The following is a 27,982-nucleotide window of genomic DNA, read 5'->3' as shown; positions in this document are numbered from 1 at the left end:
CCAACATCAGCCATTCCAATCCTTGGCCTCACATCCTCGTACGTATCTCCATGATGAGATCATGTGAGTCCTTTATTCTCTCTGTCAAATCTTGAGGACTCGAAGTTGAGAGTTTGCTTGTTGCTTCCATATTCATCTTGTGTTCTCCTGACAAGCCACATTGTTTTAAGAGACATTCCTTGTGACGGTTTTCCAGACAGTGATATTTCTTTGTGCTCTTTTTGAAAAGAACTAATAGGAAGCACCATTACCCACCTTTTGTGAAAAGTAACATTTCAACGGTTTCTGAAAACTCCCTTTCCACCCCACCTAACTCCCCAGGGTTCTCAGCAGACTATCAGAGAGACTGGTGCTTTCTAAGTCTCAACATACAGCACCAAGGGGCCTGCTAACAAGGCATGTGTCAAACGTGGGCACAGCCAAAAAACGTACGACAGTATTTTCACATCGTATCTGAGAAGCTCTAAAAATGTGCTCTTTGCTTTATTAGATAAGCGCAGCTCGTCCTCTTGCGAAGATCCGAACTTTGGTTGGCTGAGTCCCTTCATGGTATCAGCTCTAATAAGCGGCAAGTTAATCGAGAGCACAGAGCAACACGCATTCCCCTTGGGTGAAGCAAAGCGGTGCGGCTGACTATGGGGCTGACAGCCAGAGCATTAAGCACACTGCTGCCCAGTGCAAGGACTCACTGAACCATGACGGTGTCATTTCTTTTAATAGGGCTTCTTTCTCACTCGCAATTGGTATCCTCATTTTGTGCTCTTCTTTTGTAGGATTCTTCCTCCTCTATTGTAGTAACAACGAACCACCCCTTTTCAAGGATTCACTTCCTTTATTCCTTAAATCCCGGAAGTCATCTTGCTATTTTAAATGCTATACACATGGATGCTGTTGTTGCTGAGAACCTCAGTGGAGTGTGTGGAACTTTAATAGGTTTGCTTAACCTTCGAAATACAACGCGCGGGCCGTAATGAAGGCTCTGGATTCAAGGCCGTGTGATAAAGCTAAAGACGGTACGTTACCCAACGGTGCAGGCACGCACATATCCTGAAATGCCCTGAGGTCAACAACTGCATATGAGATTCAACACAACACTGGAAACATGTTGTCAGATAGGTATGGAGTCCCGAATAACGCTTTAGGCAATTGTACTTTATTTTCAACAAAAACATGTGAGCAATATGGTGACTTGGTGCTGAACATTTAAATGCTGGATGCCAGAAGGGAAATGTTTTTGGCATGTGACATTTGACAACATAAAAGACAACATAAAAGATGTGTAGTCAGCAGCTTCTTAACACAAAATCAGGCTTTTTCTTTTTTATTTCTAACATTTACGTGTGGCCTAAAGCCAAGTTATATTCCGTGGAGGGTGTTCTGACAAAAGGCTTTCAGAGAGACAACATATCTGGCACCCTGATAAGACACGGCATAGGACGAAAGGAAACTTATCAGCACCACAGGGGCAACTTTTCCCAGAAAAGTGAATTAGCTTCTGTGAGTATGAAGGGGAGCGTATGCATGTTTGTGTTGTGCATCTTTGATGACCATTTTTTAATGAACTGGCACACTTTTCGAATATTGCTGTGTCAGGGCATAGTTTGCCTTTTAAGGGCTTCTGAATAAGTTATGATATTTGGAGAGATAATGAGATGGAGGAAAGGCGATAGAAGGTGAGAAAAGAGCTTGGATTGTCAGCAGGAAAGTCTCATCACAGCGTGACAGATGGAAGTTGGAGGCTCTTTTCAAGGTCAAAACGATGAAGTGAATGTTTTGGATACATCACTTATTCTGAAAGTGGGGTAGACCAGTAGTGGGCTCCCTCTTGTGGTAAGTGAAAGAATCACTGACTAAGTATAACAGTTCTATTTAACTTTTAAATTCAGCACATTTGCATTTATTTGTTGAAAAAATACAACATTTTCATTTAACTGTTATGTATAATGCATTTTAATTGAATGATTATTTAGGTAGTGTTAATGTTCAAACTAATGATCACTTTAGAGGTCAATGGTATTTACCATTAGCATGTCAATGGGATCCTCCATTGACTTCAGCATTAGCAACACAAACATACTATGTATCTAATTCTTATTGTTGTGTGTGTAGTTTTACAGTAAATTCCAACGGAGTGTTATTAAACACACAGGCTACTTGTTTGCTACGCAAGCAACGTGGTGTATTCGGGGTACTTTCATAATGTAGGGAAGCTATAAACACAGTGTCATTCTGCCCATGAATTCTTTCTCTCTGACGATAACGTTTTAAAGATGAAGGGAAGCCCGATCACTATTAAATTGTTGACGACAATTAATTGGACAACAAGCAAGAAATAAAAATGATCAAAATGGAGAAACCATGTCTAATAATGATCAGATGTCCTAAGACCAGCCTACAGAAGGTTGTTTAGCTATTTTCCTGTGAGCATGAAGTTATCGATGTTTCGGCTTCAGAATAGATGCTGTGCACTATCCACCAAAAAAACGTAGATTCATTTATAAGACTAACTTAACACAAATACAGTAGTATCAGAAGATATTTTATTTATTTTTGTAGCCATGTCTACCAAGGCATGACAATGCCACATTTCACTTGGGACCAAAGTGGTGCAATGACTTTGTGGCATCTGCATTGTTATTTTAAGATGGAATAACATATGCTTGCCTGGTGTTGAGCCTTTGAACTGTGCAATCACTTTAGCGTGAAATATGGTGGGGGGGGGGGGGGTGTAGATGAGTAGGAGCATATTAGATGAGTTTTCGTTTCCACTGTCACTTGTGGCTAGCTGTGCCCCTTTAGAGAATTTAAATACTGCACCAAATCGCACTTGATATGATGCTTTTCCATTGTGGGCCTAAAGCAGGTTGGTTTGTTTGTTTTTATGTTTCGCACACAGAAACCAACCATGACAACAAAACACAACAGTAACAAAAGGGCGTTTTTTGTCTCTCAATAACGGAATTATAAAGGGGACTTTCTCCTCCATGTTTTTATTTGGTATTTTATGACCTCTGCCAAGCACATGTGCATAATTGTTTCATGGATGTGGATGTTTGAGCTCTTTAGACAGAAAGACGAGAGTGCTCTGGAGCCCAAGATGAAATAAGTGTACAAAACACCAAATAAAGGAAAGCAGAGAATATAAAAAATCATGGGAAATGCACTTCCCAGGTAGATGAGGATCAGCCTGAAAATATGACGGTATCCAAAGTAAAACTGAGCAAGAGTGCTACTGAGCAAGGTCACCTTTGTGCATGATTAAACATTCACGTGATGAGGATTTAGTTTTTAACAGCTGCTGAATATGAATGGACCACAGTGCATTGTAAAGCCTCAACAATAAGACGACCAAAATTGAGAAACAGAAGTGAAACATTGTCCCTCCATCTCAAAGCAATTTAATCAGGAAAAGATTGATTAGCCAGTGTTTGTCCACTTGCCTTCCATAGCTTTTAGTAGAAAGCGTCACAGGTGCCCCGAGAGTGTCGTGTGTAGTTGCCGACACAATGAGAGAGGCAGTCTAAGTACACACTTTAAAACAAATTAGTTCATTTCCAGTGATTGAACCCGTCCTGCCCTTCTGGCCGCACGGCCAATTGAATATGTTGCTCTTTTGCTGCAAACAACACATTTGACATTATTTCTTCTCTCTGGTGAACACGGCAGCAATTATTTTCTTTGGCTGGCCCTTCACACTACCATTCACATTTTTTGTGCTTGTCCACTCAGCTGTGTAGAAGAAGCGTGATTGTTAGATTTAACGCACTGCGACCATATCCCAGTCTGAGAGCTCAAGTCATTCATCTTGTAGAGTGCAGGTGAACACACACAAAATATATAGCAGACTTTTTTCCTTCAACAATGACTTACGGAATGTGGAGGCATCTAAGATGAGAATATGAGAGAGAGTGAGGTGGAAAGAACAAGGACTGCAACAAAATGCAGAGTTGACAGCTTCGGAAATAGACTTAAGTTCCTTGATCTTGAAGAGCAATATGAAACGCTGACCTTTGAGGGTGAGCCTTGTCATGAAATGATATTGCCAAGAATCCAGAAGTTAAATGAAGAGAGCAAAACTGCAATTGCAAATTATTCCAGGTGATGTATGACCAAAAAGAACTAAGATGCTGGAAACAGATAGGCTGGTCGCTAGATTACCTCTCGGTTCACCTGAGGTGCTTTTTTTGATTTGGACGTGACGTAGAGGCTTTTATATGGGTGGTGATTGTTTATTGGTTCTGGCAGAGAGAACGTTACAGCCTAATAGGAGCCCGAAAAGCATCATGGTGAATATCATCCCGGCATATATATATATATATATATATATATATATATATATATATATATATATATATATATATATATATATATATATATATATATATATATATATATATATATATATATATATATATATATATATATATAAAGATTCATTTAAAGATGTCACACTCATATTTCAACTCCTTTTCAGTGTAGGAAGTGGAAAACCATTATTATTGCAAGATGCTGATACGTTTATTTAGGTGAAGGAGAATATTTGGATGAGCCAAAGAGGATGTTGTGATGTGCTTTTGTGATGCTTTTGATGCGGTTGTCAAAGGAGAAGGTGGTGAACATTACTTCTAGGTTGTGGATTTGAAGGATTGAGGACCAATGACCAAAAGCAGATTAGTTGCATGTGAGTTGAAGAAATTTGATTTGCATTCAGGAACCGATATCAATATGGCAGATGGTTAAAACGGAGTAGGCTGAGGAGGTGATGGATCTGGTGGTGGTGTAAATATGTATGTTAGGGGCGTAGCCGGGGAAATAGAGGGGACCATAACCAATGATCTTTTCGAGGGCTAGAATATAAAGGCTGACAGAGGAGGACCAAGTACAGAATTCTGCGGAATGCCTCGGATGAGCAGGAGACGCATTGCAGTTATTGATAAAAAAAAAAAAAAATGCTGTTGCAAAGATATGATTTAAATCAGGAAATGGTTAGCGCCCTGTGCTGTTAGGAAGAATGCATGCTCTATAGGGTTTATGTCTTTTGTCTTAATCAAGGTGACTTGGGTGATTACCTTTTTGTTTTTCAACAAAAATGAAATATAATAAAATCGAGTGGCGCTCCGATCCATCAGCCACGGTTTGTGATTGTATGATTACCGTGGAAAAATACATTATCAGCATAAGTCAAAGTCAAAGTCAAAGTCTGCTTTATTGTCAATTTCTTCACGTCAAGACACACAAAGAGATCGAAATTACGTTTCCCACTATCCCACGGTGACAAGACATATTACACAATATACATACAAGTAAACAGCACAAAAAGTAAAGACAAGAAGGCACAAACAATGAACAAATAAGAGCGATGAATAAATAATAAATAAACAAACAACATAAATAAATCGATCAATGCCTTCCAGTATCAATCACAAGGAAAGATCACCTGCATCTCATGCTTTTCATCCTGTAGCCATCTCAAGGGTAGAGACTCCCGTGTGCAGTGTAATTTCCCCATACCATAACACTGCACATCACAGATAAGTTATTCATAATATATATAATATATATATAATTGATGTTGTTTTTAGTCTGATTAATTAGTTGAAAAATGACACCAGATTAACCAATTAAACTTTTTTTTAAATTATTGAAATCACAATTAGTGAGCAGCTCTAAAAAAAAAAATTAAATAAAAGTGAAGCTAATCCATGGGATCGGTATCACCAATCTCAGTCATGGATTGTCGGTATCAGAATTGAGAGGATAAAACCCTGATCAGAACACCCCTAGTAAAAATATTTAAAAACATACAAAAGATGACCTGCAGTGAATCGTCGACTACTGAAAATATAAAAGGGAAATGAAAAATGAAATCAAACAATGGAATTGGTATACATCATCAAACCATGATAAGGAAACAGGAAAGTTGTGTTCTGGCAGATCGGCATAATGAGCTATAGATCAGAAGATGTGAAAGCAGGCGGTGGGCTGAATAACAGGTGGGTGGAAGCAATGGGGAATTACGCTGCTTTTATCTACAACTCCTCAGAAATGGATTGCTTTGCTTCATCTCTTCACCAAATTGGTCTGATAACGTCAACATGTCAAATACATGTTTATTTTGCTTCATAATGCTTGAGATCCATTTTCAAAAGTTTGCACTTTCAGTCTCCAAAACTTCGTTACAATGTTGAGGGTGTATAAAGTATTGGGGAGGCGGGGCTGAAAGAAAAGGTTAAATTTACAGACAATCTTTAATCAAAAGCCAACTCTACAATTCACTGTGCAGAAACAAAAGACTACTGCAGTAAATGCATGAGTCGCTTTGCTGCCATGAATCACTTCACTTCTATATGTCCTCACAAAATGGCAATTAAAAGTCCATCCTCAACATTCTTAGACAATTTTTACAAAAGACAATGATGTATAGCACCTTATTGCTGGGACCAAGGCAAGCATCATCTTCCATTAGTGAGCTTTGGCCCATCCCACAACCCTTCATGGCAGAATGTAACATAATCTATTCTGCAAACCTTATCTGGCAGGGAAAGCCTCTAGATCTTGTTATAAACTCAGAAAAGATCGTGGGCACACCATTTATATACATGCTGCATTTAAGCCCTGCGGATGGAAAAGGAATTACTCCTGCTTGCTATTGCCTCAGAATAAAAACAGCTTTAATTGTCACACTCTTGCTCTTTTGGGGTGTCCCTTGACTCTTGACCATTAAAATTGAAAAATATAGTCACTTGATTAATAATGTGGCACAATGTTTCATGTGGACTTGCATGAATATGGTCATATTCAAAAAACAGGAATGCGTGCACTCTCCATTGTGATTGCCCTACTTTTCCCTGTCATGTGTGCAGCTCAGTCAGAGAGCGTGGCAAACGCACTTAGGCTGAGCCCTCATTCACTCACAGCCCCGATGAGGGTTACTTTTCTCTGCCTTTGATTCCACTTCTTGAATTGTAAAAAAGAAAGAAAATGTTCAAACAGTATTCCAAAGAGCAGCTGCACGCAACTATACATCTGAACATAAAACAGGTTCTTTTCATATCATCAATCTTGCATTCATTAAGCATTATTGTAGATTAATTTCAACATGATACTGATATGCATGATTTATGGCTTGGCAATGCTGCCCTACAGTGGCAACAGAGTAGAATCACTCTTTGTTAGGCGACAACACAAAGATGAGAAACAGACAGTGAAACAATGACAGTCTGAACAAAATGAACCGCAATACATTGCCCCAGAGACTGTAGCATTCTTAAAGTAATCAACTCCATGCTGAGAATATGTCCCAGACACAGAGCAGCTTTTCATCTCACATCATTTTCCTATTTTTCTTCAAAACGCACAATTACTCAGTGCCTGCCGTGTAAGTCAATATAACATATTGTTTCATGGTTGAGTCCAAATGACAAATACTTTGCAACAATTTCCAGAGAAGTAACCAACACTGGTGATCCATCAAGGGCAAAAATGTTCTCCTTCATGCGTTGGTTTGTACAGTTATAGACGGGCTGCTGTACGTTTGCTAAAGTTGACAAGAACAAAACTGTTTTGGGTGTTAAAATCTATCTATCTATCAATCTATCTATCAATCTAATCTAATCTAATCTAATCTAATCTAATCTATCTATCTATCTATCTATCTATCTATCTATCTATCTATCTATCTATCTATCTATCTATCTATCTATCTATCTATCTATCTATCTAAATTTCACTCACAACAGAGGTTTGCATTAGTTCCCCATACATATAACCTTTGTTACTGCCACACATACAGTAACATAAAACAAGCTGCCAAAAAGATAATTAGCACAGTGAAGGCCTGCACAAAAACATGCATGGCATCAGTTACCACTCTAGCGTGTTCACACTCATGTAATAGACAATAAATCAAAGATGTGTTCACAAATATGTTTTCCATGTCACTATGAATAACAAACACGGACTGGGGTGTTCTCACAGCAGTTAAACGCGTTGCAGTAACACAATAAATCCATTTGATGTCGCCTCATCACTGCCTCAGATGCTCCGAATTTAGCAACCTCTTGACTGATCTACATACCAAAGAGATGAGGGGGCGGGGCCTACAATGTCACTACAGAGACTGAAAGACGTTCGCAGCGACCTGCCGCTGCCGCCGCCGCTGCTGCTGCCGCTTCTGCACCTATGAGTCTCCACGTAAATAAATAGCCGCGGCTGACTATGCCGAGTTAAAGCGCATCTGACTGGCGCCCTGTCCAATAATGGCACTCGTTGGTTTCACGGGAAAGGCGATGCCCACAAGTGAGACCTGCACATGCAGCGCAAACTGCCGGAATCGGAGCAGCCGCGTCGTCTTCCTCGGATTATTTCTCCTGTCACTCTCACTACACGCGGTCACGCTTGTGTGCTACTTGGACCTGCGTTCCGAGGTCAAAAGGGAAATAATCCACCAGAAGCGAGACTCCTTGCTGACACTGGCGGGGAGCGACCCGGGCAACACGGCGTCTGAGGTATTCCCACCAGACCCCCCGCGGTTCGAACCTGCAGATGATCCCGAGGTAAATTATAACTAGCAGACTTCTCACTAGCAATTTCTTTAGGTGCACTCACAGTTTAGTTGGTTTTTTTTTGGTGTGTGTTTTTTTTTTTTTTTTTTTTTTTTTTTTTTTTTTTTGTGAGTTGTCATTCGCATTTTTCTTTCTTTTTTTCTGTAAATGTTATGAGAAAATTGCACAGTTGTAATTTCGGTGGGCGACCTTGACACTGCCGCAGCTTGGAAACATACTTTACGAGTACTCATTTGGACCTGGAACAGGTTCCCTTGGAGTCTGATTTCTGCTGTGCGCAAGACAGACAAAAAAATTCAACACCAGCCTCTCTGTGGCACTGGCGGTAAATCAAGTTGACAACATTGGAAATACAGTAATCCCTCGTTTGTCGCGGATAATTGGTTCCAAAACCACCCCGCGATAAGTGAAATCCGCGAAGTAGGGTCACCCCACTCATCTGTACATTTTTTGTGTCAATAAATGTATATGAAACCATTTAAGTGCATATGTTATCATTAGAGCATTAAATAATAGTTTCAAACATGTAAAAAATACATTAACAGTATAAATAAGATACAGAAAATATTGTATAAACATTGAAACATAAATATTATATGCGTGTGTGTAGGTGTGTGTGTGTGTAATATGTAGATTGACGTTCTGTTGTTAACGTTGGTTAAACAGGGACCTCTAGTGGTCACAAATTACCATAGCAGCGCTATGCGCATTTTGTAGATGTATATGTAGATGTAGCTAAAGTATACATACTGTAAATATGATTTTAGGACTCTTACTATAACAACTTTTTATAACAAGGTACAATACTGTAAATATGTTTTCAGAAGTCTTTTATTATAATAACTTCTTTTATAACAAAGAAAAACACTGCAAATATGTTTTTAGAACTCTTATTCTAACTTTTTTTGGCTGGAAAAAAATCCAGGATGCAGTGAAGCCACGATAAACGAACAGCAAAGTAGCGAGGGATCACTGTAATGTTAATACAAATGATCAGGTCCGGTTTCGAAGTGTCTCAATGTAAGATCAACAGGGCTGGACTGGCCATTTGGCAAACAAGGCAGATGCCCGGTGGGTCAGCTTTATCTGGGGTCAATATGATGTTATTTACAGTATATATATAGTTTTTTTCATTTCACCCTAAGAGGCCTGCCCAAAATTTTGAGGGTGCAGCCATTAATCCATTATCAATTATATACAGTGAACTGAACCAATCAACATCAGTGGCAGAGCTACATAGTTGCAGAGTACAGCAGACGAACAAGTTGTTTGAATAGATTGGATAGATTAGTCCATCTAATGATCAGATTGGTGTCATTTTTTAACTTACAGTTTTTTGACAGTGATTGTCTCCAAAATCCTGATTGTGTAAGTTGGACTGCACTCTGACTTGATTCTAGCTGAATCAAGTCATATTCAAGCGCGGGTGTGTTGCTTCCAAAGTTCCTCCTAACTAAATGAATTGATGGAGAACCTTCAGATTGGCTTCGCATTGAAGATCAAGTCAAAGTGCGGGAGCAGCTGGTCAGCCAAATAAACATATCACCTACGAGCAGGTGCAGAGCCCAAGGCTTAATGTGCATTCATTGACACTTAGATGAGTCACTTGGGACTGAGGCCAGCTCCACCTTACATTTCTCCTCTAGAGACAGCAGTCAATTTAATGTTCATTATGTGGTCAATAGCTTGAGAAACACCACCACTTGTGGCATTTTACTCTCTTTGATACTATATACCTCCATTGTTAGTGGTTGTGTAACCTTTTCACACCGACCAAAACTGCCATTTAAGCTGTCGAGACATGGCAGTTCTCAACAGGAGTCTATGGTAGAATGTTACCATGGAGTATAATAGTTAGCCTGATGATTCAATGCAAGGGACGAAAACAAACAACTGAAATACCCTTATGCCTGACAGTGCAGACAAAGAATGTGACGACCGTAACTTTATTAACAAATGAGTTGTCAATGTCCTTTTCATTTCCAAATGTTCAGAACCTGTCATTTTAATGCCAGCGTCGTTGAGACAAATACATTCCATAGCAGTTTTGCATGGGTCAAATAAACTAAAATGAAATCTGCAGTTGCGGTCAGAGTGCACACTAATCTCTAGCACCAACATTACTAAATATTGTTCATGCTAATGCGTGTGTTAGTTTTGTAAAATATTCCTTATTTGAATGACAAAGCTAAGACTCTTTAGTGAGTCTCAGTGTCTTTCGCAAAGTCCATTTTCGAAAGGAGAGGTTTCCTTGGCTGAATCAGAGAAGATGGGCTTGGTATTCAGTCCAGATGGGGTCGTTTCATGAGGTAAAAAACTGTAGCCCAGCTGTAAATATTTAACCGCGCTGTGATGCTGTCCTCTCCAGATGTCTGCATTAAACAACTCTGATTACACATCCCACAGTTTACATAGTTGGAGAAACAGGAGCATGTGGCGTTTGGATGCAGCTGCCGCACTTGTTAGCTTTTTAGACTTTTTCTTTGAAGAATCTTCTCTGGAGGCTGAAACATTATTCATTGTGGATTTTTCACTCAGGTCTTCATCAAAGGCATTTCAGCAGTATCGCAACAGTTTCAAATGTAGATAGATACGCAACAAGAGATGACGCGCTTCCTATGAAACACAATTACAAGAACCCATTTGGGAAACTGGAGTATATTTGAGAACCTCTAACTTGCCGGACATAAGACATGTTGGCTGTATTGTATGTTGCAGCTCAGCAGTTAGTTCGGTTGTCAGTTACCCATGACCCCAATAAGGACAGGTTGTACGGAAAATGTACAAAAGCATTTACAAGTACCGTAATTCTCGGACTATAAGTCGCGGGTTTTTTCATAGTTTGGATGGGGGGGCGACTTATACTGAGGAGCGACTTATATGTGAATTCTTTAAAAAATTTTCCAAAAAAAAAGTGAAACCGCGATAAACGAACCGCGATGTAGCAAGAAATTACTGTAATTTGAATTTCAAGTGATGTCAGCGGGACGCGGCGGTTGTTTACTTAAAGGACAAAGATTCGATCACGGGATGACGAAGGGCCTCACGTACTAATGGCATCATTAGCAGCTTTGTTTGTAAGTGACACGGAGGACAAAGAGTTTGAAAGATTTAATGATTTGGAGTGATACAAAAGGTTTGAAAAACTATTATGGCTTCTACGCACGCCCGGTCCTACTCTACAGAGCTCTCTTTCACTTCCGTGGATGGAAGTCTGGGGCCGGCGCTCGTCCAGGTGGCTGTCTGAGGACGGTGGATGGGGCTCGGACATGGCTTATACGCACGCCCGGTCCTACTCTACAGAGCTCTCTTTCACCTCTGTGGATGGAAGTTGGGGGCCGGTGCTCGGTCGGGTGGCTGTCCGGGGACGATGGATGGGGCTCGGACATGGCTTTTACGCACGCCCGGTCCTATTCCACCTCCGTGGCTGGAAGTCCACGCCGCCACATGCCTGGAAGTCAACGCCTGTGCTTGGGGCCGTGTTGCGGTACTACTTAAGTTATATTTACTGCTTGATATATTTTATTTCGTTTAGCAACTTGTATATGGTTTTATTGTTACAGTTCAGTAGTTGTTGGCTCGTTGAACTCTTGTTTTGTTAAATAAAGAGCCGTTTACCAAACCCACGTCTTTCCTTGTACTTTGTTAATGCTACAATATAGTTATATACTAGATCTGTGGAATCACGACGAGGCTGACGTCAGGGCGCACGCGCGGCATTGTTGACAAAGGACGAGTAATTTCATCGATGGATTTAATGATTTGGAGTGACACAGATGGTTTGATAATATTATTGCTTATATAATAGTTATTTGATATATAATTTATATATCGTTATATGGGCCTGTGGAATATTTTGAAGTGCAAGCGCCGCTCATAAAGGACGATCGATGGATTTAATGAATTGGAGTGACACAGATGGTTTTATAAATGTGTTATTTATGTAATATCCATCCATCCATCCATTTTCTGTACCGCTTAGTCCCCACGGGGGTCGCGTGTGTGCTGGAGCCTATCCCAGTCGTCATCGGGCAATAGGCGGGGGACACCCTGAACCGGTTGTCAGCCAATCGCAGGGCACACAGAGACAAACAACCATTCGCACTCACACTCACACCTAGGGACAATTTGGAGTGCTCAATCGGCCTACCAAGCATGTTTTGTGGATGTGGGAGGAAACCAGAGTGCCCGGAGAAAACCCAAGTGGGCCCGGGGAGAACTTGCAAACTCCACACAGGGAGGGCCGGAGGTGGAATCGAACCCACACCCTCCTAACTGTGAGGCAGACGTGCTACCCAGCGCGCCACCGAGCCGCCTATTTATGTATTAGTTATTTGAATAATTCTGAATGTTACGTCTGGCCCGTTCTCAGCTCTTCGTTTGTGTTTATGTCACGTTAGCTTACCTATCGTTTAGCCTGTTGTTGCTCGTTCATGTCTGTTCCTGGTGTTGGATTTTGTCGAATAAATGTCCCCCAAAATGCGACTTATACTCCGGAGCGACTTATATATGTTTTTTTTTTCACGTTATTGTGCATTTTATGGTTAATGCGACCTATATTCCGGAGCGACTTTTAGTCCGAAAATTACGGTAGTGTTATGGCACTATTTGGCCAGTAGCACAGCTGACTTGGACAAGTAGCGGGTACAACCAGAACAAGTAGCTAGCGAATCGCAGAGATTTCCCATCCAGAACATGGCTTGTTATGACTACGTTGATGCAGGTTGGCATCACTCTCAAACCTCTATATCATTCTAAGATGCGTAGTAATGTCCTATTTTACGGTTATCTGTTTAGAAACCCAGAAAATACCAATATATATTTTCAAACGCATTCATTCCACTTGAACAAAATCCCAAATTGTACTTTGACAGCAAAGGTGATTAATTTTCACATTTAGAATAGATCCTCTTTTTATCTATGTTGGTCATGGATTCTGTATGAAGCTATACACATGAATCAACTTGTCGTTACATAATGATTTTGGTCATGTGATCTCACAATGAACACAAACACCACCCTCCCTTCAACAGACCCAGGTAGTATGTCCTTCGATAACAGTCCCAGCTGTTGAGCAGACTTGCCCAATTCACAACAGTAAAGTGTTTATCCTGACTACGTCTTCCTCTGAAGTTTAGGGATATTTGAATTTGAAGAAGAATTCTACAAATATTCTACATCAGGACCTTCTCATTTTTGTAATTACTTTTAGGACATTTAGTCTGAATTTTAGGACTTGTACTTCCCGTATCTCACAACAAATGTATGCATTTTCTTTCTGCTCAGATGTTTGCTTTCAAAGTCCTGCACAAAACAGAAGTTAAAACATCTGGAGTCCTGTCAGCAGCTATGAAAATGTCAGCTTGGTGGGGCACCAAGTCCAGCGTACATGCTGTGGCGGTACCCGGGTGGGCTGTCACCAGCATCTAATTTATTGTAAAAGGGAGCCTTCGATATCAGGGATTAATCAGTAGACTCATAAAAGAACCAGGCTTCTTACATGAAGCTGCAACCTTGTGGGAAAGATGGTAGCAGTATTGACAATATGTGCAATTTTAGGAAGGACTTCATAGCTTCCCATCTTTATATCATCCATTTTATGTAGACGTGATCTTAGGAATCAAAACTGTTGTCTTAACTCAGCCCCAACTCTTCAAGACCATTGTTCCAGCCAAAGAATATCAGACACATTACATATTAATCTGATCATACTGTAAGAAGCTACAAAAGGCCGCTTGTCCTGTTGCAAACTGAAAGACTCACGATGCCTGTCAAGACTTCAGAATATGCCTTAAGTTTCCATTGCCGCAGTTGTTGACATAATGTGCAAAAGATGGCGCACTTTTGGTCTGTAGGGCCCATTATTCGAATTATGGAGGTTTGACAACTCCCTTTGTAGGATTTAGCCTTTTACGGCTCCGGCGCACAAATTTCTTCAACAATATGCATCGGGTGCATGCTGTCAATGCAACACTGATGAGCACTTATTGGTTTTTACTCTGCATCTGGTTCCCGTAACTCAATTTTACCTTGACTTTTCAACTGCAATTCTGTGGTCTGATTTCTCCACTATACTACAGTTTTGGATAATAACCTCTGGAATTCAACATGAGGGCATTAAGAGTGAGACCACATTGAGGTTTAATAGTTGTGTTTCTCTCTGACAGTCAGTTTAAAATGTTTATGAATTCCAGTCTTTGGGGGGAAAAATGAAGGGAAAACACAAACAGTTGCTTACTTTGTTTGTACAAATCTTGTGATCATAAAATACACGTCCCCAGGGTGATTGAAATTTAGTCATATCCTCACAGAACAACAGGGAATCGTGTCTTTGACCCACACCAGCAACCCCTTCGCTTTGCAGATTTGGAAGTCTTCTAATTATTAGCATTTTCTCCCCGTTTTGAAAAAGAATGGCTTACTCAATAGTTGGCACTTGGCTTGCATACCAACACATTGTCTTCCTGATTTACTGTAACGCTGCATTCCTTTGAAGAGTACAAAGGCTATAAATGTTCTAATGAAGTTGTTCTCATGAAATCATTTCATGTTACTTCATCAAAAACATCAGTTCTACCTTAGTAGCAGCCTGGCAGATACTGTAGCTTGTTTGTTTTTTTTTGGCATTGGGCTGCAGCTTCATCTCGGGCCAAAACCTTCATGTGGAATGATGATGTTTGGCTGTCAGAACAGACGAAAGTTTAATGCCATATGTCTGAACACACACCCACACTTCTTTGAGAGGTCCCTCGTGCCAACAGCTGTAGTGGAGATGTGGGTCTCCAACACCTGTGTACCAAATGAAAAGCAAACATCTGGGGGATTTTGTGACGATAAACCATAGTAGCCACAAGGGCGAGGCACTTAATCGAAATGTAATTGCGATTTGGATATTTGGATTCCCTCAATCTTAAAAACATTATCATCAAAGGAAAACCATTGTGCCGATTGACACGGTTTGTTCCCAACCATCTTACTTGCGCAGCAAGTGTATCTGGTGTGTGATTCTGCCCTCCCTGAACAAGCTTAGAACAGTTTAATGACACCCCAGTTAGAGTTTACTGTAAAACTAAATACAAATATTTACACAGGTTGTATATTTAAATGCATCGCTGGTGCTAAGGCTAAAGTCAATGCAAAATCTCATTGACAAGCTAACAAGAAATTAGCATCTATTTCTTGGCGTGATATTCGTTCAAATAAAGACTATTTGCACACGAATGCTGTAGGAACACATACATACAACAAAATTCAAAGCACATTTTCTTACCAACCTGTGAAAACCGAGTTATATTAATAGAGCTCAATCGCAGCTATGTTCTTTTACTCTTTTGGTCTCATATAAGTGTATACTCCACAAGCGGACAACAGGAGTGTCGCAGTGGCAGCCAGTATTTATTTTTGCATTTTTTTATTGGTATTATTTTAAGACAATATTTTACTTTGTTATTCATTTGGGATTTGAATGTGTGCAAGGATGGAATGCAGCAGCAGAATGAAAATGCAAGAGTATTCCACGTGATGTTTACAAGATCATTTTGGACTTGACAAAGAGAATAGAGTGTTTAAGAATAAAGCATTAAATGTTCAGGTGGATTGGCATGAGTCTATGATGGTAGTTTTGAGTAATTGAACAAATACATTTTTATGAATCGTGATTTCAAAATCAATTACAAATAATTATGATTATTAGTTTTTCCTTAATCACCCAATCTTAATACTGTTCCACCAGCCTGAAATGCTCAGAAGGTTAGACATGTATGTTAGCTGGTCATAACAGCAGACAGAGGAAGTAAGATTCCTTTCAAGAGTTCACAGGTTTGGAAGGACCTACTTTCATCTGTTTCTACTCTAATCTGTTTGACTTTTTTTTTATTCAATCAGTTAACTCAGCCTTATGTTCATATCAATGAAGTTATGTTGCATAGTTGCTTGGATACTTTGCACTATGATGTAAAACAGCAGAGGGTGCAATTAATAAATGCCCAGCCATATTACTGATCAAATGGGCCACTGAATTGAAACACAAAGTAAAGGTGAGTTACAATATCAAAGTTGCCCATCAGCCTGTCAACATTTCCTTTGGTACCTTTGGAATGGGTGTCACTACTCATTCCATATTTTTCCATTACTTTTTGTAAATCCCCAAACTATTTTTAATTTCTTTAGAGATGTCCTGTGATTTTGATTGATAAGATGAACGACTTGATTCTATTTCAGCTCAGTTATTTTTCTATCGTGTGAACTAATAATGATTTCAGATTGTTGTCATGCACCTTGGAATTTTCTTTTGTTCTGGAAAGAAAACTTGTGAAATGTCCAGTTTTACTGGAGACATAATCAGACTAGCTCTTTCTACTGGTATTGGCTAGCAGTTGCAAAGCATTATTATATTATTAGAATGGTTGTGATTCCAAGGGTTCTCGTTGTTTGTACAGACAGTTTCTTTGTGACTGAGAGACCTCCAAAGCTTAATGTAAAACATTCTCTGAAAAGAGGACCACCTTGCTGGTACTACATTTTGAAGGATCCGGAAATTCCTCTTGGCAGTATTCAATTAAATAGCTTGCTCATTGAAATCAATCTGTTTGAGGATCCCTCCTTGACATCAACATGCATCACTGAACTACTGTGAGGTGCATCTGTTTTCTTAATATGGTGTTGCTCTGCGGAAAACCATAAAAAAAAGGAGATTCTGAAAGGTCTTCCAGCTTGCGGGACACGTTTCTCTTTTTTGAGATCGTGTTAACTAGAATTATGTTCATTTCACTCAGAGCCAAATGACAAAATGATACAGAGTTATGTACAACCTTTTGAACTAAGTTAAGATGCTGCACGTGTCCTGGCTTTGAGGATGTCCATTGTATGAGCAGATGTTCAGCCTCTAAGTCTTTATGCTGATAAAGTGTGACTGGAGTCTTGCCTGATCATTGGGTGGTCGTGTTGTGTTAGCAGTGTGGAAAAAAATGTTCCTTTTTATTTCTACTTTTCTACTGAATCCTTTAGGCTGCAGCAGCTCAATCTGTAAAGATTCAACTCTTAGAGCACGGCTTTGAGAACAGAAGGAGGAATGTTTAAGACTCACTATGGACTTGGGGAAAAAAAAGTTGTGACTTGCTACTGATAAAAATAATTGACAGGTTGTTCTATAACCAGAACTGAACTCCAAAGCTAAACTCAAAAGATTCCGCAAGTTGATTTTGTCTAAAAGTGTTAACACAGAAGTCCGCACGTCATCGAGCATTCACGGGACTATGGGTCGAGGAGACCCAGAAAGCAACAAGGCATGTTCGCTTGTGAGAACACACTCCCCACTGGTTTTCTTCTTGTAAAAGATGCTCTCTCACCAACTACGTCAGTCCTTTCATTGACTCACTTTAGTCCATTCAGGCTATAACTGCAGGCTTGGAACCAGGTGCCATGTGAATGGGCAATGATCTCAGACTAAACACAATTCATGTCCTCCTTTTGAAAAGGAGCGTGAGTTTCACAGCCTCCCTGACGAAGCGGATGTGTAGTGCGTCTAAACGATAGACAAAGGTGGCTTGAGTTACAGGATATCTTACAGACCCAGTGGGAATAACTTGGCAATACACCAATGTCCTCACTCCCACCATCCTTTCTGTACAAGCTAAATCTGAAGAATGGAAACGCTGAAATTCACACGAATGCAGTAAGTTGGTCAGGAGCTATGCAGTGCTTGTTTTCTTTTCTTGGTACCCCAACTTTTTGCAGCATTACACAATACTGCAAGGTGTTGCTAACATTCCAGCCTACTCACAAATTTGAATGGTGACGAACAAACACTGCTCAACCGTAACACCTTAATTATAATCCTCTTAAGTCCTTAGATACGGCAAAGTGTTATTTTAGAATAAAATGTTGATTGCAGAACTTAAATAACAGGAAATAATTGGTGTTGATTTTTTTTTATTCCTAGGGGCAGTTACCACACAGAAACAGAGACATCGTTGCCACAGAAGATAACAGAGGCATAACTCAAAGGGAGAAAAGAAGTCCTGGCAAGCAACTAGAAACGGGTATGTGCTATTCCAGCGTTTGCCTGTTGTATTTCATCACCGTAATTTCCCAAAACTTATTTTTTACTATGGATGAAACAGCAAATGCACCTGCAGCCTTTGTAAGCTGGCAATAGATGGTTATTGTCAGATGAATGTTTCCTCTGACTTAATGTTTCTTTGGAGATGATTCAGTAGTGTAAATAAGAAACTGATGTACAGTTTTAAGGCTTTTAAATTTTAGAAACAGATTGTTAGTGGGTTCTCAATGTTGTTTTACGGAATAAAACTGCTGTACCACGTTTGTTACTGGGATTATGCAGCATGCAAGCAAATAGAATGGGACTGATTATGACTTGGATGCTAGCAAAGCAAAGAGTTTCACGGATAGATTTCACCACAGACAACCCTTTCATAAAATATCACATCCCCAAGACGTCTTTTGGAGATTTCCATTGAGCAATTAGGCTCCATGTTATCGTTTCAGTAAATAGGATATAGGAAACAGCAGAGTTTTGAAGATCTAATCAAGCATGCAATAATTTAAAAAAGCGGTCATAATCCGAGACTCTAGTGGCTTTCCTAAATCCGGTGTAACCGATTCATCATAATCGATGGCACGACAGCAAACCACATGGGCTGATACATTTGAATTAGCTGTCGTAGTTTTTTTGGTTTAGAATGTTAGCGATGCAAATAAAAAAAAACTAGCAAACCCTTTGAAGTTTCATGAGAGAAAGCAACAAGTGCTACATGATCACAAGGCATTCCGACGTCTGTGGCGTGACACTGAATACTGGGAGGAGGGGAGTTGGTGATTGTGTTTAATTTAGAAGAAAAAACTCACCTTTGAGACTTTATACATAAATCAGTAAAGTCTCGAGCCTCTAAAGACTAATCATTCCCAGCTCTCTCCGCTGCTCATACAAGACAGACAAAGGCATTTCTAATCCCAGCCTTAGAAGTGTGTTTATGTGTGTGTGCGCGTCAATGTGTGTTCTCTGCCCTCCTAACGGGCACCAGATTTCAGATAGGGCTGCTCGTTAAGAAAAATCTATGCGGATGCATCCAGTCATGTAGCCAGAGGAGAAACACTGGCCATATGTTCACAAGGGACTCAAACTGTGAGGTTTTAAGGTTAAATGGCCTTTGTAGTTGTAATGACATGGTAAACACAAGAGCAGCGAGACTGCCTTTTGAAAAGAATACTTCATCTACACAACCAAAAAAAAAAAAAAAGCATGCTCGCGCTACATTTGCGCACTGACATAGATGCGCCACCGTCATCTACAAGCACACATATGCGCATGGCCTGTGAAATAAAGACACAAACGCCCATGCACATTCACACACTTTCATCTGCATTCTCCATCTGGGCTTAATTCAAAGAAAAGGATTTTGGCAGGATAAAGTATCTCTCTAATGATCTTCTCCAGTTCCATTGCCTGTGAATGCTTAAGGCACTTGTTCATACAGATGAGGTGAAACCACACTTACAAATTGCTACACTAGACAAACCCACAGGACTAACTTGAGTGCTCAGTGTCCAATGTGTCAACATTGAGAGGATACCAACGTGGAGTAAACTGTCTTGAAATTAAATTTAAGATAATAGTTGGCCAAAAGAGGTTTTCAACCTTATTCGTTTTGTTTTTCTTTTCTTTTCCAGACTCAACAGGAAAAGAGAAAAGGAAAGAGAAGAAAAAAGGTAATCAAATATTCAGATAGAGAATGCTGAGTATTCTGTTATCCACGGAGGGTTGAAGTTAGGGAGATTAGAATATACCGTAATTTCCGTACTATAAACCGCACCGTACTATAAACCGCACCAGCTAAAATTCGGGGATATTTTAGTTTTTTTCTTACATAAACCGCACCGGACTATAAGCCGCACGTGCACACGAGCTTTTTACAAAGAAAGACAGTACACAGAAAGCCTTTTTAAAGTTTGAATAACATACTTTAACATGTCTTTCGAAACATTGCCTGTGACGCAGCAGTAGTACCGCAGCAACACGGAAGTGTGCACGCGAGTTATTAACAAAGAAAGACTGGACACAGAAAGCTTTTTTAAAGTTTTAATAACATACCTTAACATTTCTTTCCAAACACTGCCTGTGACGCAGCAATAATACCGCAGCAACACGGAAGTAACACAGCACTAATAGGGTTTGATTAAATAAAACATTCCGGTAAAAGTCACTGAGACGCGGCGGTAACACAGCAGCAACACGGTAGCACAGCACTAACAGGGCTGGTTAAAAAAAAACATACCGTAAAAGTAAAAAAAGAGCCGTCTTCATCTTCCTCCTGTGCACTGAAACCATCGGTCTTCCTCCTTCGTGTCCGATTGGAATAGCGTTAGATATCTTTCGCCTCACACTTTCTCAGTCTCTCTTTCGTCGTCGCTTTTATGCATTTCTTCGAGTGTAATGAGGGTCTGTTCATGCTAATCTTATTCATGCACGAAGCACTAAATTACATTAAACTAGCGAGTGACACGTATAGCTCCAGAGTAGACGGGACCACGAAATAAAGAAAAGGGTGCAGCAACACAATGTCATCAACATCGACTGCCTTTAGCTTAAAAGCGGCATCATATGCATTTCTTTTGTCCCCCATAATGACGGTTTGTGTATTAAAGCTTCCTTTCAGTAATGTCCGTCTTGATCGCGTTCTGCGTGATGGGCGAAATGTTGTAAACACAAACTAGCACGACTTCTTCGGCGCATTATCTCTTCTTCGTCTGTCTCGCTCTTGCTTCCTGCTAGAGCGCCCCCTGGAGGCCGTAAAAATCCATAAATACACCGCGCCGCCATTTAAGCCTCAGGGTCCAAAGTAACCTTCTGAATAAAATGCATTAAAAGTTCACATTCATTACAACTTGTTTTTGGTGAGCAAAATGTCAGAAGAATTGAATTTAAATGCTGATTGATTGGGTTTTAATACAATGCAGATGGTCCAAACAGCGCCACTGCCAGAGTCACATGGCAGACTAAGAGAAAGGGTTTAGAACACAGGTGTCAAACTCAAGGCCCGGGGGCCAGATACGGTCCACCACATCATTCTATGTGGCCCGCGCAGACAAATTGTGCATCAAATTCGTGTGTCATTACTAGAATTGCAAATTGTCTTCACTTTTAATATCTTTTTTTAAAATATTTGACCAGTTTTTACTCGTCTGATTTGAAAACGAGTTATTTGCCAGTTTGTTTTGTAGCTTTTACTGTATATAATATGAGGTGCTCATACATTTATTTGGGTTGACAGTCATAATGGCCCTCCGAAAGAAGCTATGACTACAATGCGGCCCGCGAAAGAAATTAGTTTGACACCCCTGGTTTAGAGCCCTTTGACGCAGGTCACCTAACGTGCATTCCTACTAAAGCTCATAATAGTCACAAGCAAGACAGCCAGAATAAGCAGCAGTCATAGTAGTGTTTCAAAATAGTATTTTTGTTGTTTTTTTCCTTTAAGATACCGCACAACAGTGGTCCACAGCCTTTTTACGAGTGTATAAAAGTGATCAAGTCATCACAAAAATCACAAAAAAAATCTTATATAAGCCGCACCTGACTATAAGCCGAAGGGTTCAAAATTTTTGGAAAAAGTCACGGCTTATAGTCCGGAAATTACGGTAGATCCAGTTTTTTGGATCAAGGTCACAGTAAGGTTCTAAAGCTAAATCTTAAGTCACCAAGACGTCTTCTATATGAGCTTTTGATGAGACTTTTGTGACTGCTGGTCCAGTTTTTTTTTTTTTTTATCATAATACCGATCCAATACTAACCATGTTCCTAAACTCTCAGTAATCCAGATTCCACACACCATAAACAAATCCCTGAATGTGCACCTTATTTTGTGTTGTGCAGATTGTCATAGGCCTTCAAGATCATCACTGTCAAATAACCGACCTGCCATTTGCCAATCAATTTGCATTCTATATCCTTAGGCAAAAAAAGACCAATACCAGGCCCCCCTGGTCCTCCCGGCCCCCCAGGCCCTCAGGGCCCACCGGGAATCCCTGGAATCCCAGGGATTCCAGGAAGCAATGCTGTGGGTCCCGCAGGACCACCTGGGCCCCCTGGGCCACAGGGGCCTCCAGGCACTCAAGGCCCAGCAGGTACCAAGTTCAAAAGAGAAAATGACTGGTTACTATACTACGAGAGTCCAAACTCAAGTATTGGGGCTGTTCTTGGATTACACTGCATTAGCCGGCATGTAGCCACGTTCCCACGCTTGAAGGGGGCTCAAGTTGTCCAAATGAATAAACTCATCGCCTTAACAGTGAGAACTTGTAATGCAGGATGTCAAACACTGTGTGGGACTCCGGGGATTGCTCTGTAGTCTATGCCATTGCTTGTTTTGATTGAGTCACAATGGTGTCATCTTTTCTGACACTGCAGCGGTATGGGCCCAAATACCATCATGTCATTCTTTTTTTGTTGCAGGAGTTCCTGATAGGATGAAAACAAGAGAATTCCAGGTAGAGTGTGTCACCTACATACAATACAGTCAGATCCCATGCAACACTGTGAGGTGAACATCTGTGTGTCCTCGTCAATGACATGACATCTTTACTTTTCAGCCTGCAGTGGTCCATTTGCAAGGGCAGGAAACAACCATTCAAGTGAGAGAAGGTGGGTTAGCTTGTGTTGTAGTAGATGATAATTATTGTGTTATAGTGGAGAAAAACACACCCAATTATGTGGAGGTGTTTCTGATATGTACCAGATGTGTCAAACTCATTTTGCCGCAGGCTACATCGTGTTTTACTCAGACGGCCATTATGACTGACGATGATCACTTTATATTGTCACTTATACAAGGCAAACTAGTTTTAAAATCAGAAGCCGGTAAATTGTTTGGGGTTATTTTTTCAATTTATTTTGAGCGTTTGGTGAAAAAAACTAATTGCAAGTGCTCATCTCAGTTTTGTTATAAAGTGAAGACAATTTGCAAGAAACGTAAATTGCCTTCGCCGCCATATAAATGATGTGAGCCAGATCTGGCCCCCCGGCCTTGAGTTTGAAGTATTTTTTCGTACAATGACAGTGTCAGTCTAAAGCAGGGGTCACCAACATGGTGCCCGCGGGCACCAGGTCGCCCGTGAGGACCGCATGAGTCGCCCGCAGGACTATTCTAAAATTAGCTCAAATAGCGGCACTTGTCAGTGAGCTGCATCTATTTATTTTACAGTCAAACCTCGGTTTTCGAACGTCACGGTTCTCGGAATAATCGGAATTGAACAAAAAAAATTTGAGATTTCTTTGCTTCGGTTGCCGAACAAAATTCGGAGGTCGAACCTTGCGAGATGAGCCGGGAGGACCCGGGAAAACACGACCGCGCGGCCCGGATGCTGACTGACTCCGTTGTTATTGCATTTTCGTTACTTTGAGGATTGTGTTAACCCCTAATCATGCCTCCAAAGAAAGCAAGTGGGGGCAGTAAAGCCATCCGAAAACACAAAGACGCTCTTAAAGCAATGCGACAGTGAGCGCCCGGCGCGCTGCGGTTGCGCGATCGGACCAAATTAAGCTCCCTGCGCACTGAGGTCCACTTAAATTTTGGAAAGTACATCAGGACTTTAAAAATATTTTCTAAATTTTACCGACGGCTCTGTCATAATAATGCGACCAGCGTGATGCAGTTGCGCGGTCGGCGACGCGCTACTGTTGCGCGTTCGGCGGTGCGCTGCAGTTGTGCGATCGGACAAAATTAAGCTCTTTGCGCACCTGGGTCCACTTAAATTTTGGAAAGTACATCAGGACTTTAAAAATATTTTCTAAATTTCAGCGACGGCTCTGTCACAATAATGCGACCAGCGCGGTGCAGTTGCGCGGTTGGCGACGCGCTACGGTTTCGCGTTCGGCGTTGCGCTGCAGTTGCGCGATCGGACAATAATGCGCAAATGAACCAATGCTTAAAAAAGGTGGGTTTTTTTTTTTTTTGCTTGGAACGGATAAAATTTTATTCCATTATTTGTAATGGGAAAACATGATTCGGAATTCGAACGATTCACTGCTCGAACAGCCTTCTGGAACGGATTGTGGTCGAAAACCGAAGTTCCACTGTATTTGTAATGGGAAAAATACATTCGGAATTTGACCAATTCGCTTCTTGAACTGCCTTCTGGAATGGATTGTGGTCAAAAACCAAGGTTTGACTGTATTTTTGCTATTCTTCTTAAAATCACACTTACATGTGAACTGGAAATAACAATAATAACACAGTGAAAGCCAAATTGGGCAAATTGGCTATTTCAGAAGTGTGTGTCAAATTGGTAGCCCTTTGCCTTAATCAGTACCCAGGAAGTAGCTCTCGGTTTAAGAAAGGTTGGTGACCCCTGGTCTAAAGAGATCATAGTCTTTGTGAAAAAAAATGTTTTTCTAAGAAACTCTTGTCAATGAACTCCACTCATTTGTTCTTGTTTTGCCATGTCATGTTTAGATCTTTCTGAAGGCATCCTCAGGAACTGGAAGACGGTGTCCATCCATCACCGTATTTTTAAAATGCACTCTCGCTCTGGAGAGCTAGAGGTGCTATTGGATGGTGTCTACTTCATTTATAGTCAGGTAGAAGTGAGTACGGTCCTTGACGTAACTCTTATAATTCAGTGGTCACTTTCAATATCCAAACCCTGTTTCCTTTTCTTAAACATAAATTTCTAAATTCTGAATTGTATTCTTCCATCCATGTACAATGTTTTTAATGGAAGCTCATGTCAACTATTCAACTAGCCAGACTGTTTCAGCTGGACCAAATATATCTTGCTCGGGGGGCACCGTCGCAGTCTTTCATGAAATGTATCTCTCCCCTTTTCACCAGGTGTACTACCTCAACTTCACAGACATCGCCAGCTACGAAGTGATGGTGGACTCCAACCCGTTTCTCCGCTGCACTTGCAGCATTGAGACAGGCCAGCGCAAGTTCAACACCTGCTACACAGCTGGGGTGAGCCTGCTACGTGCAGGCCAGAGAATATCCATTCGCATAGTATATGAGGACACGCTCATCAGTATGACCAACCACACCACTTTCCTGGGAAGTGTCAGACTCGGAGAGGTGCCATCTGCTGGACAGAATTGATAAATGCTAAGGTCATCGCAAGGGTGTCTGGATTTAAAGACAAGGCTAGATCTGTGTCTAGAGGCTTCCAGTCTTGCCCAATGAGATCCTGCCAGGAAAAGGAGTGGGGTGATGAAGGCGAGGTTATCTCGAGCTCTGCTTGTGCTTCCACTGATTCATTGGCCTTGATGAGCTGAATGTGTGTTTGCTCATCAAACAAGTGTCACTATTTATAGTCGCTCTTCTCATTCTCTCTTAAGAACAAAGGATACTGCTCAAACAGGAATTTTAAACCTACTATTAAATGCTGTTGATTGATAATCTTGTATGTCCAAAAAGCACATTGTCTTATTAAGTAAATTAACTATATGAACACCCACTTGTTGTTTGCCATAAACCACAATAGATTCAAGTATTTTTTTTATATAATCCACACAACTGGAGTCAAGAAGTATTCAGAGCAACAGCACTATATATTTTGCGCACATTTTGCACTACAATATCCCTGCAGAATATCAGTGATATGTTTTGTGACAGTGCTATTGATATCGTATGAATGCATACATTATGGAAAAATAATTTTGTTTATACATCTATGTACATATTGTATATAAAAATGGGATATACTTTTGTAAATTGAGTTGATTGGATTAAACTGTTTTGTTTTGCCTAAACGATGTCATTAATGATTGAGCACCCTGCGATTACTGATTCATAAGTTTTCCTACCTTTCTCTCGTGTGGAATCATCTGGCACTAGCATTAAAGTTGATGTACTGAGAGGGATTCTTCATCCTTAAAATATGGTGTTCCCTTTGCATTTTCATTGTGCACTGGAGAGGTTCTTCATAAATTAGTGCCGTTTAGAAACATTTCTAGGCAAGGAAATAATATTTATGCTTCCTGGTACGCATACAGTACATCTGGTGTTTGAAAAATATTTTGGTCACTGACGCTAAATAAAACTATAAAAGCATCCAAATGCATGTTGAAATAGGCAAGAGAGCATATTAATGATTGGACACAATAAGGGAAAACTATTTTCACAGCTTTGTCGCTAATTGAGTCAAGATGGATGCTGTCGAGTTAAAACATTAAATGACGATCCAGACAGTGAGGAAATAAAATGTTCTCTAAATTCTTTATTTTCCTTGGGAATTCCTGCGTCCAAACTGCTCTCTACTCTAATCTGTAATATCCTCAGAGGCTAAATCAAGAAGAACAGGCAGAGCTGTTTCTGTTAGTAGAGTAGAGCCATTACCTGCATTAGTGAAATAGAAATGGCAATGCGGAAAAAGACAGGTATTACATAAACATAACTCAGGATTCTTCATAATTTAAAGGTAGAGGCCCCACAACACCTGTGACGAGTTCAACAGTTGCTTGGACTACAGACGTGCAGTTCACTTAAAGTCAAGAGACGGCTCCCTTGATAACAGCTAGATGAAGAATCAAAGAATTTGCATTTGATAGCTGATCGTGAGAGCGCTCAACGCATAGTCCAAATAGGTGTCAATGCGAGTGAAATGGCTCACTTAGCTGTGAAACAGATCCAAAGCATCAGGAGAAATCCAAGCACACCAAATCTATAATCAGGAAGGAATGCGTTGGCTAGTACAATAACACCAAAAGATCTGGAAGACCACTGAACACAACTTAAGTGAAAATCGGATGATAACAGAACGCTCTCCTTAGAGAAAAACATTTCGCAATATCAAAACAAGTCAAGCCTTCCACCGAGAAGCTTGGCCTATCATTGTCAAACTCTACAAAAACAGACTTGAGGGTGAACATGAGGTCAAAATCACAAGTAACCGTCAAAAACAAATGTATAGCAGAGTTAAATTAACCCTTGAGGAGCTGTAATCCTTCCATTTTTTATATCGCTTATAGTTCGTATGCCTGAAAGCTATCTCAAGCCTGAGCTATAGTAGCGTATTTAATTGATTAAAGAACACGCGCGCGCACACACACACACACACACACACACACACACAGGCCACTGACAAAGCAAAAAATAAAAAGAAGGGCCACACTAACATTCAACTTTGATGTTAAATAGGGGACCTCAAAATATCATCCAGCGGGTCGCAAATAGCCCAGAGGCCGCATGTTTGAGACTTCTGATTTGCATGTTTTTGTAATGTAGGCAGAAAGAAGCCCAGGCAAGTACGGGGAGACGAGACAAACGCCACACAGGAAGGCCGGAGCCTGCACTTGATCTGAGGCAAACGTGCTAATTTCTTGCCCAGTATGCCGCCTCACATCTAAAGAGATTTTATTTAGTAAGATCCTGAAAATAACTGCTTGTATCTACCGTAATTTCCGGACT

General features: G+C 40.5%; 1 protein-coding gene across 2 annotated transcripts; it reads left to right on the top strand.

Moving 5' to 3' along the window:
* The first annotated feature begins 8,029 nt into the window (after positions 1-8,029).
* eda (ectodysplasin A) lies at positions 8,030-26,437 on the top strand. 2 transcript variants are annotated; one of them, XM_088388453.1, is made up of 8 exons: positions 8,030-8,555; positions 18,505-18,604; positions 20,253-20,291; positions 22,536-22,706; positions 23,035-23,069; positions 23,172-23,223; positions 25,034-25,164; positions 25,412-26,437. In XM_088388453.1, exons 1-8 carry the CDS (start codon positions 8,259-8,261, stop codon positions 25,670-25,672), a joined length of 1,086 nt encoding a protein of 361 aa, XP_088244579.1. In that variant the 5' UTR covers positions 8,030-8,258; the 3' UTR covers positions 25,673-26,437. The 2 variants fall into 2 exon arrangements, with proteins under 2 accessions (XP_088244579.1, XP_088244580.1); XM_088388454.1 differs by having other exon boundaries at positions 8,035-8,555; positions 25,034-25,158.
* The last annotated feature ends 1,545 nt before the right edge of the window (positions 26,438-27,982 follow it).

Source organism: Syngnathus floridae, chromosome 1, assembly GCF_059516105.1.
Source record: "Syngnathus floridae isolate MCC-2025c chromosome 1, RoL_Sflo_1.0, whole genome shotgun sequence".
NCBI lineage: Eukaryota > Metazoa > Chordata > Actinopteri > Syngnathiformes > Syngnathidae > Syngnathus > Syngnathus floridae.
Note: the sequence above shows the minus strand (reverse complement) of the source record. Positions and strands in the feature narration are given on the sequence as shown.

Coding starts and splice junctions, on each gene's coding strand:
- eda (XM_088388453.1), top strand. CDS start 8,259: ATGGCACTCGTTGGTTTCACGGGAAAGGCGATGCCCACAAGTGAGACC. Junction 18,605..20,252: donor TGGCAAGCAACTAGAAACGG/GTATGTGCTATT, acceptor TTTCTTTTCCAG/ACTCAACAGGAAAAGAGAAA. Junction 20,292..22,535: donor AAGGAAAGAGAAGAAAAAAG/GTAATCAAATAT, acceptor CTATATCCTTAG/GCAAAAAAAGACCAATACCA.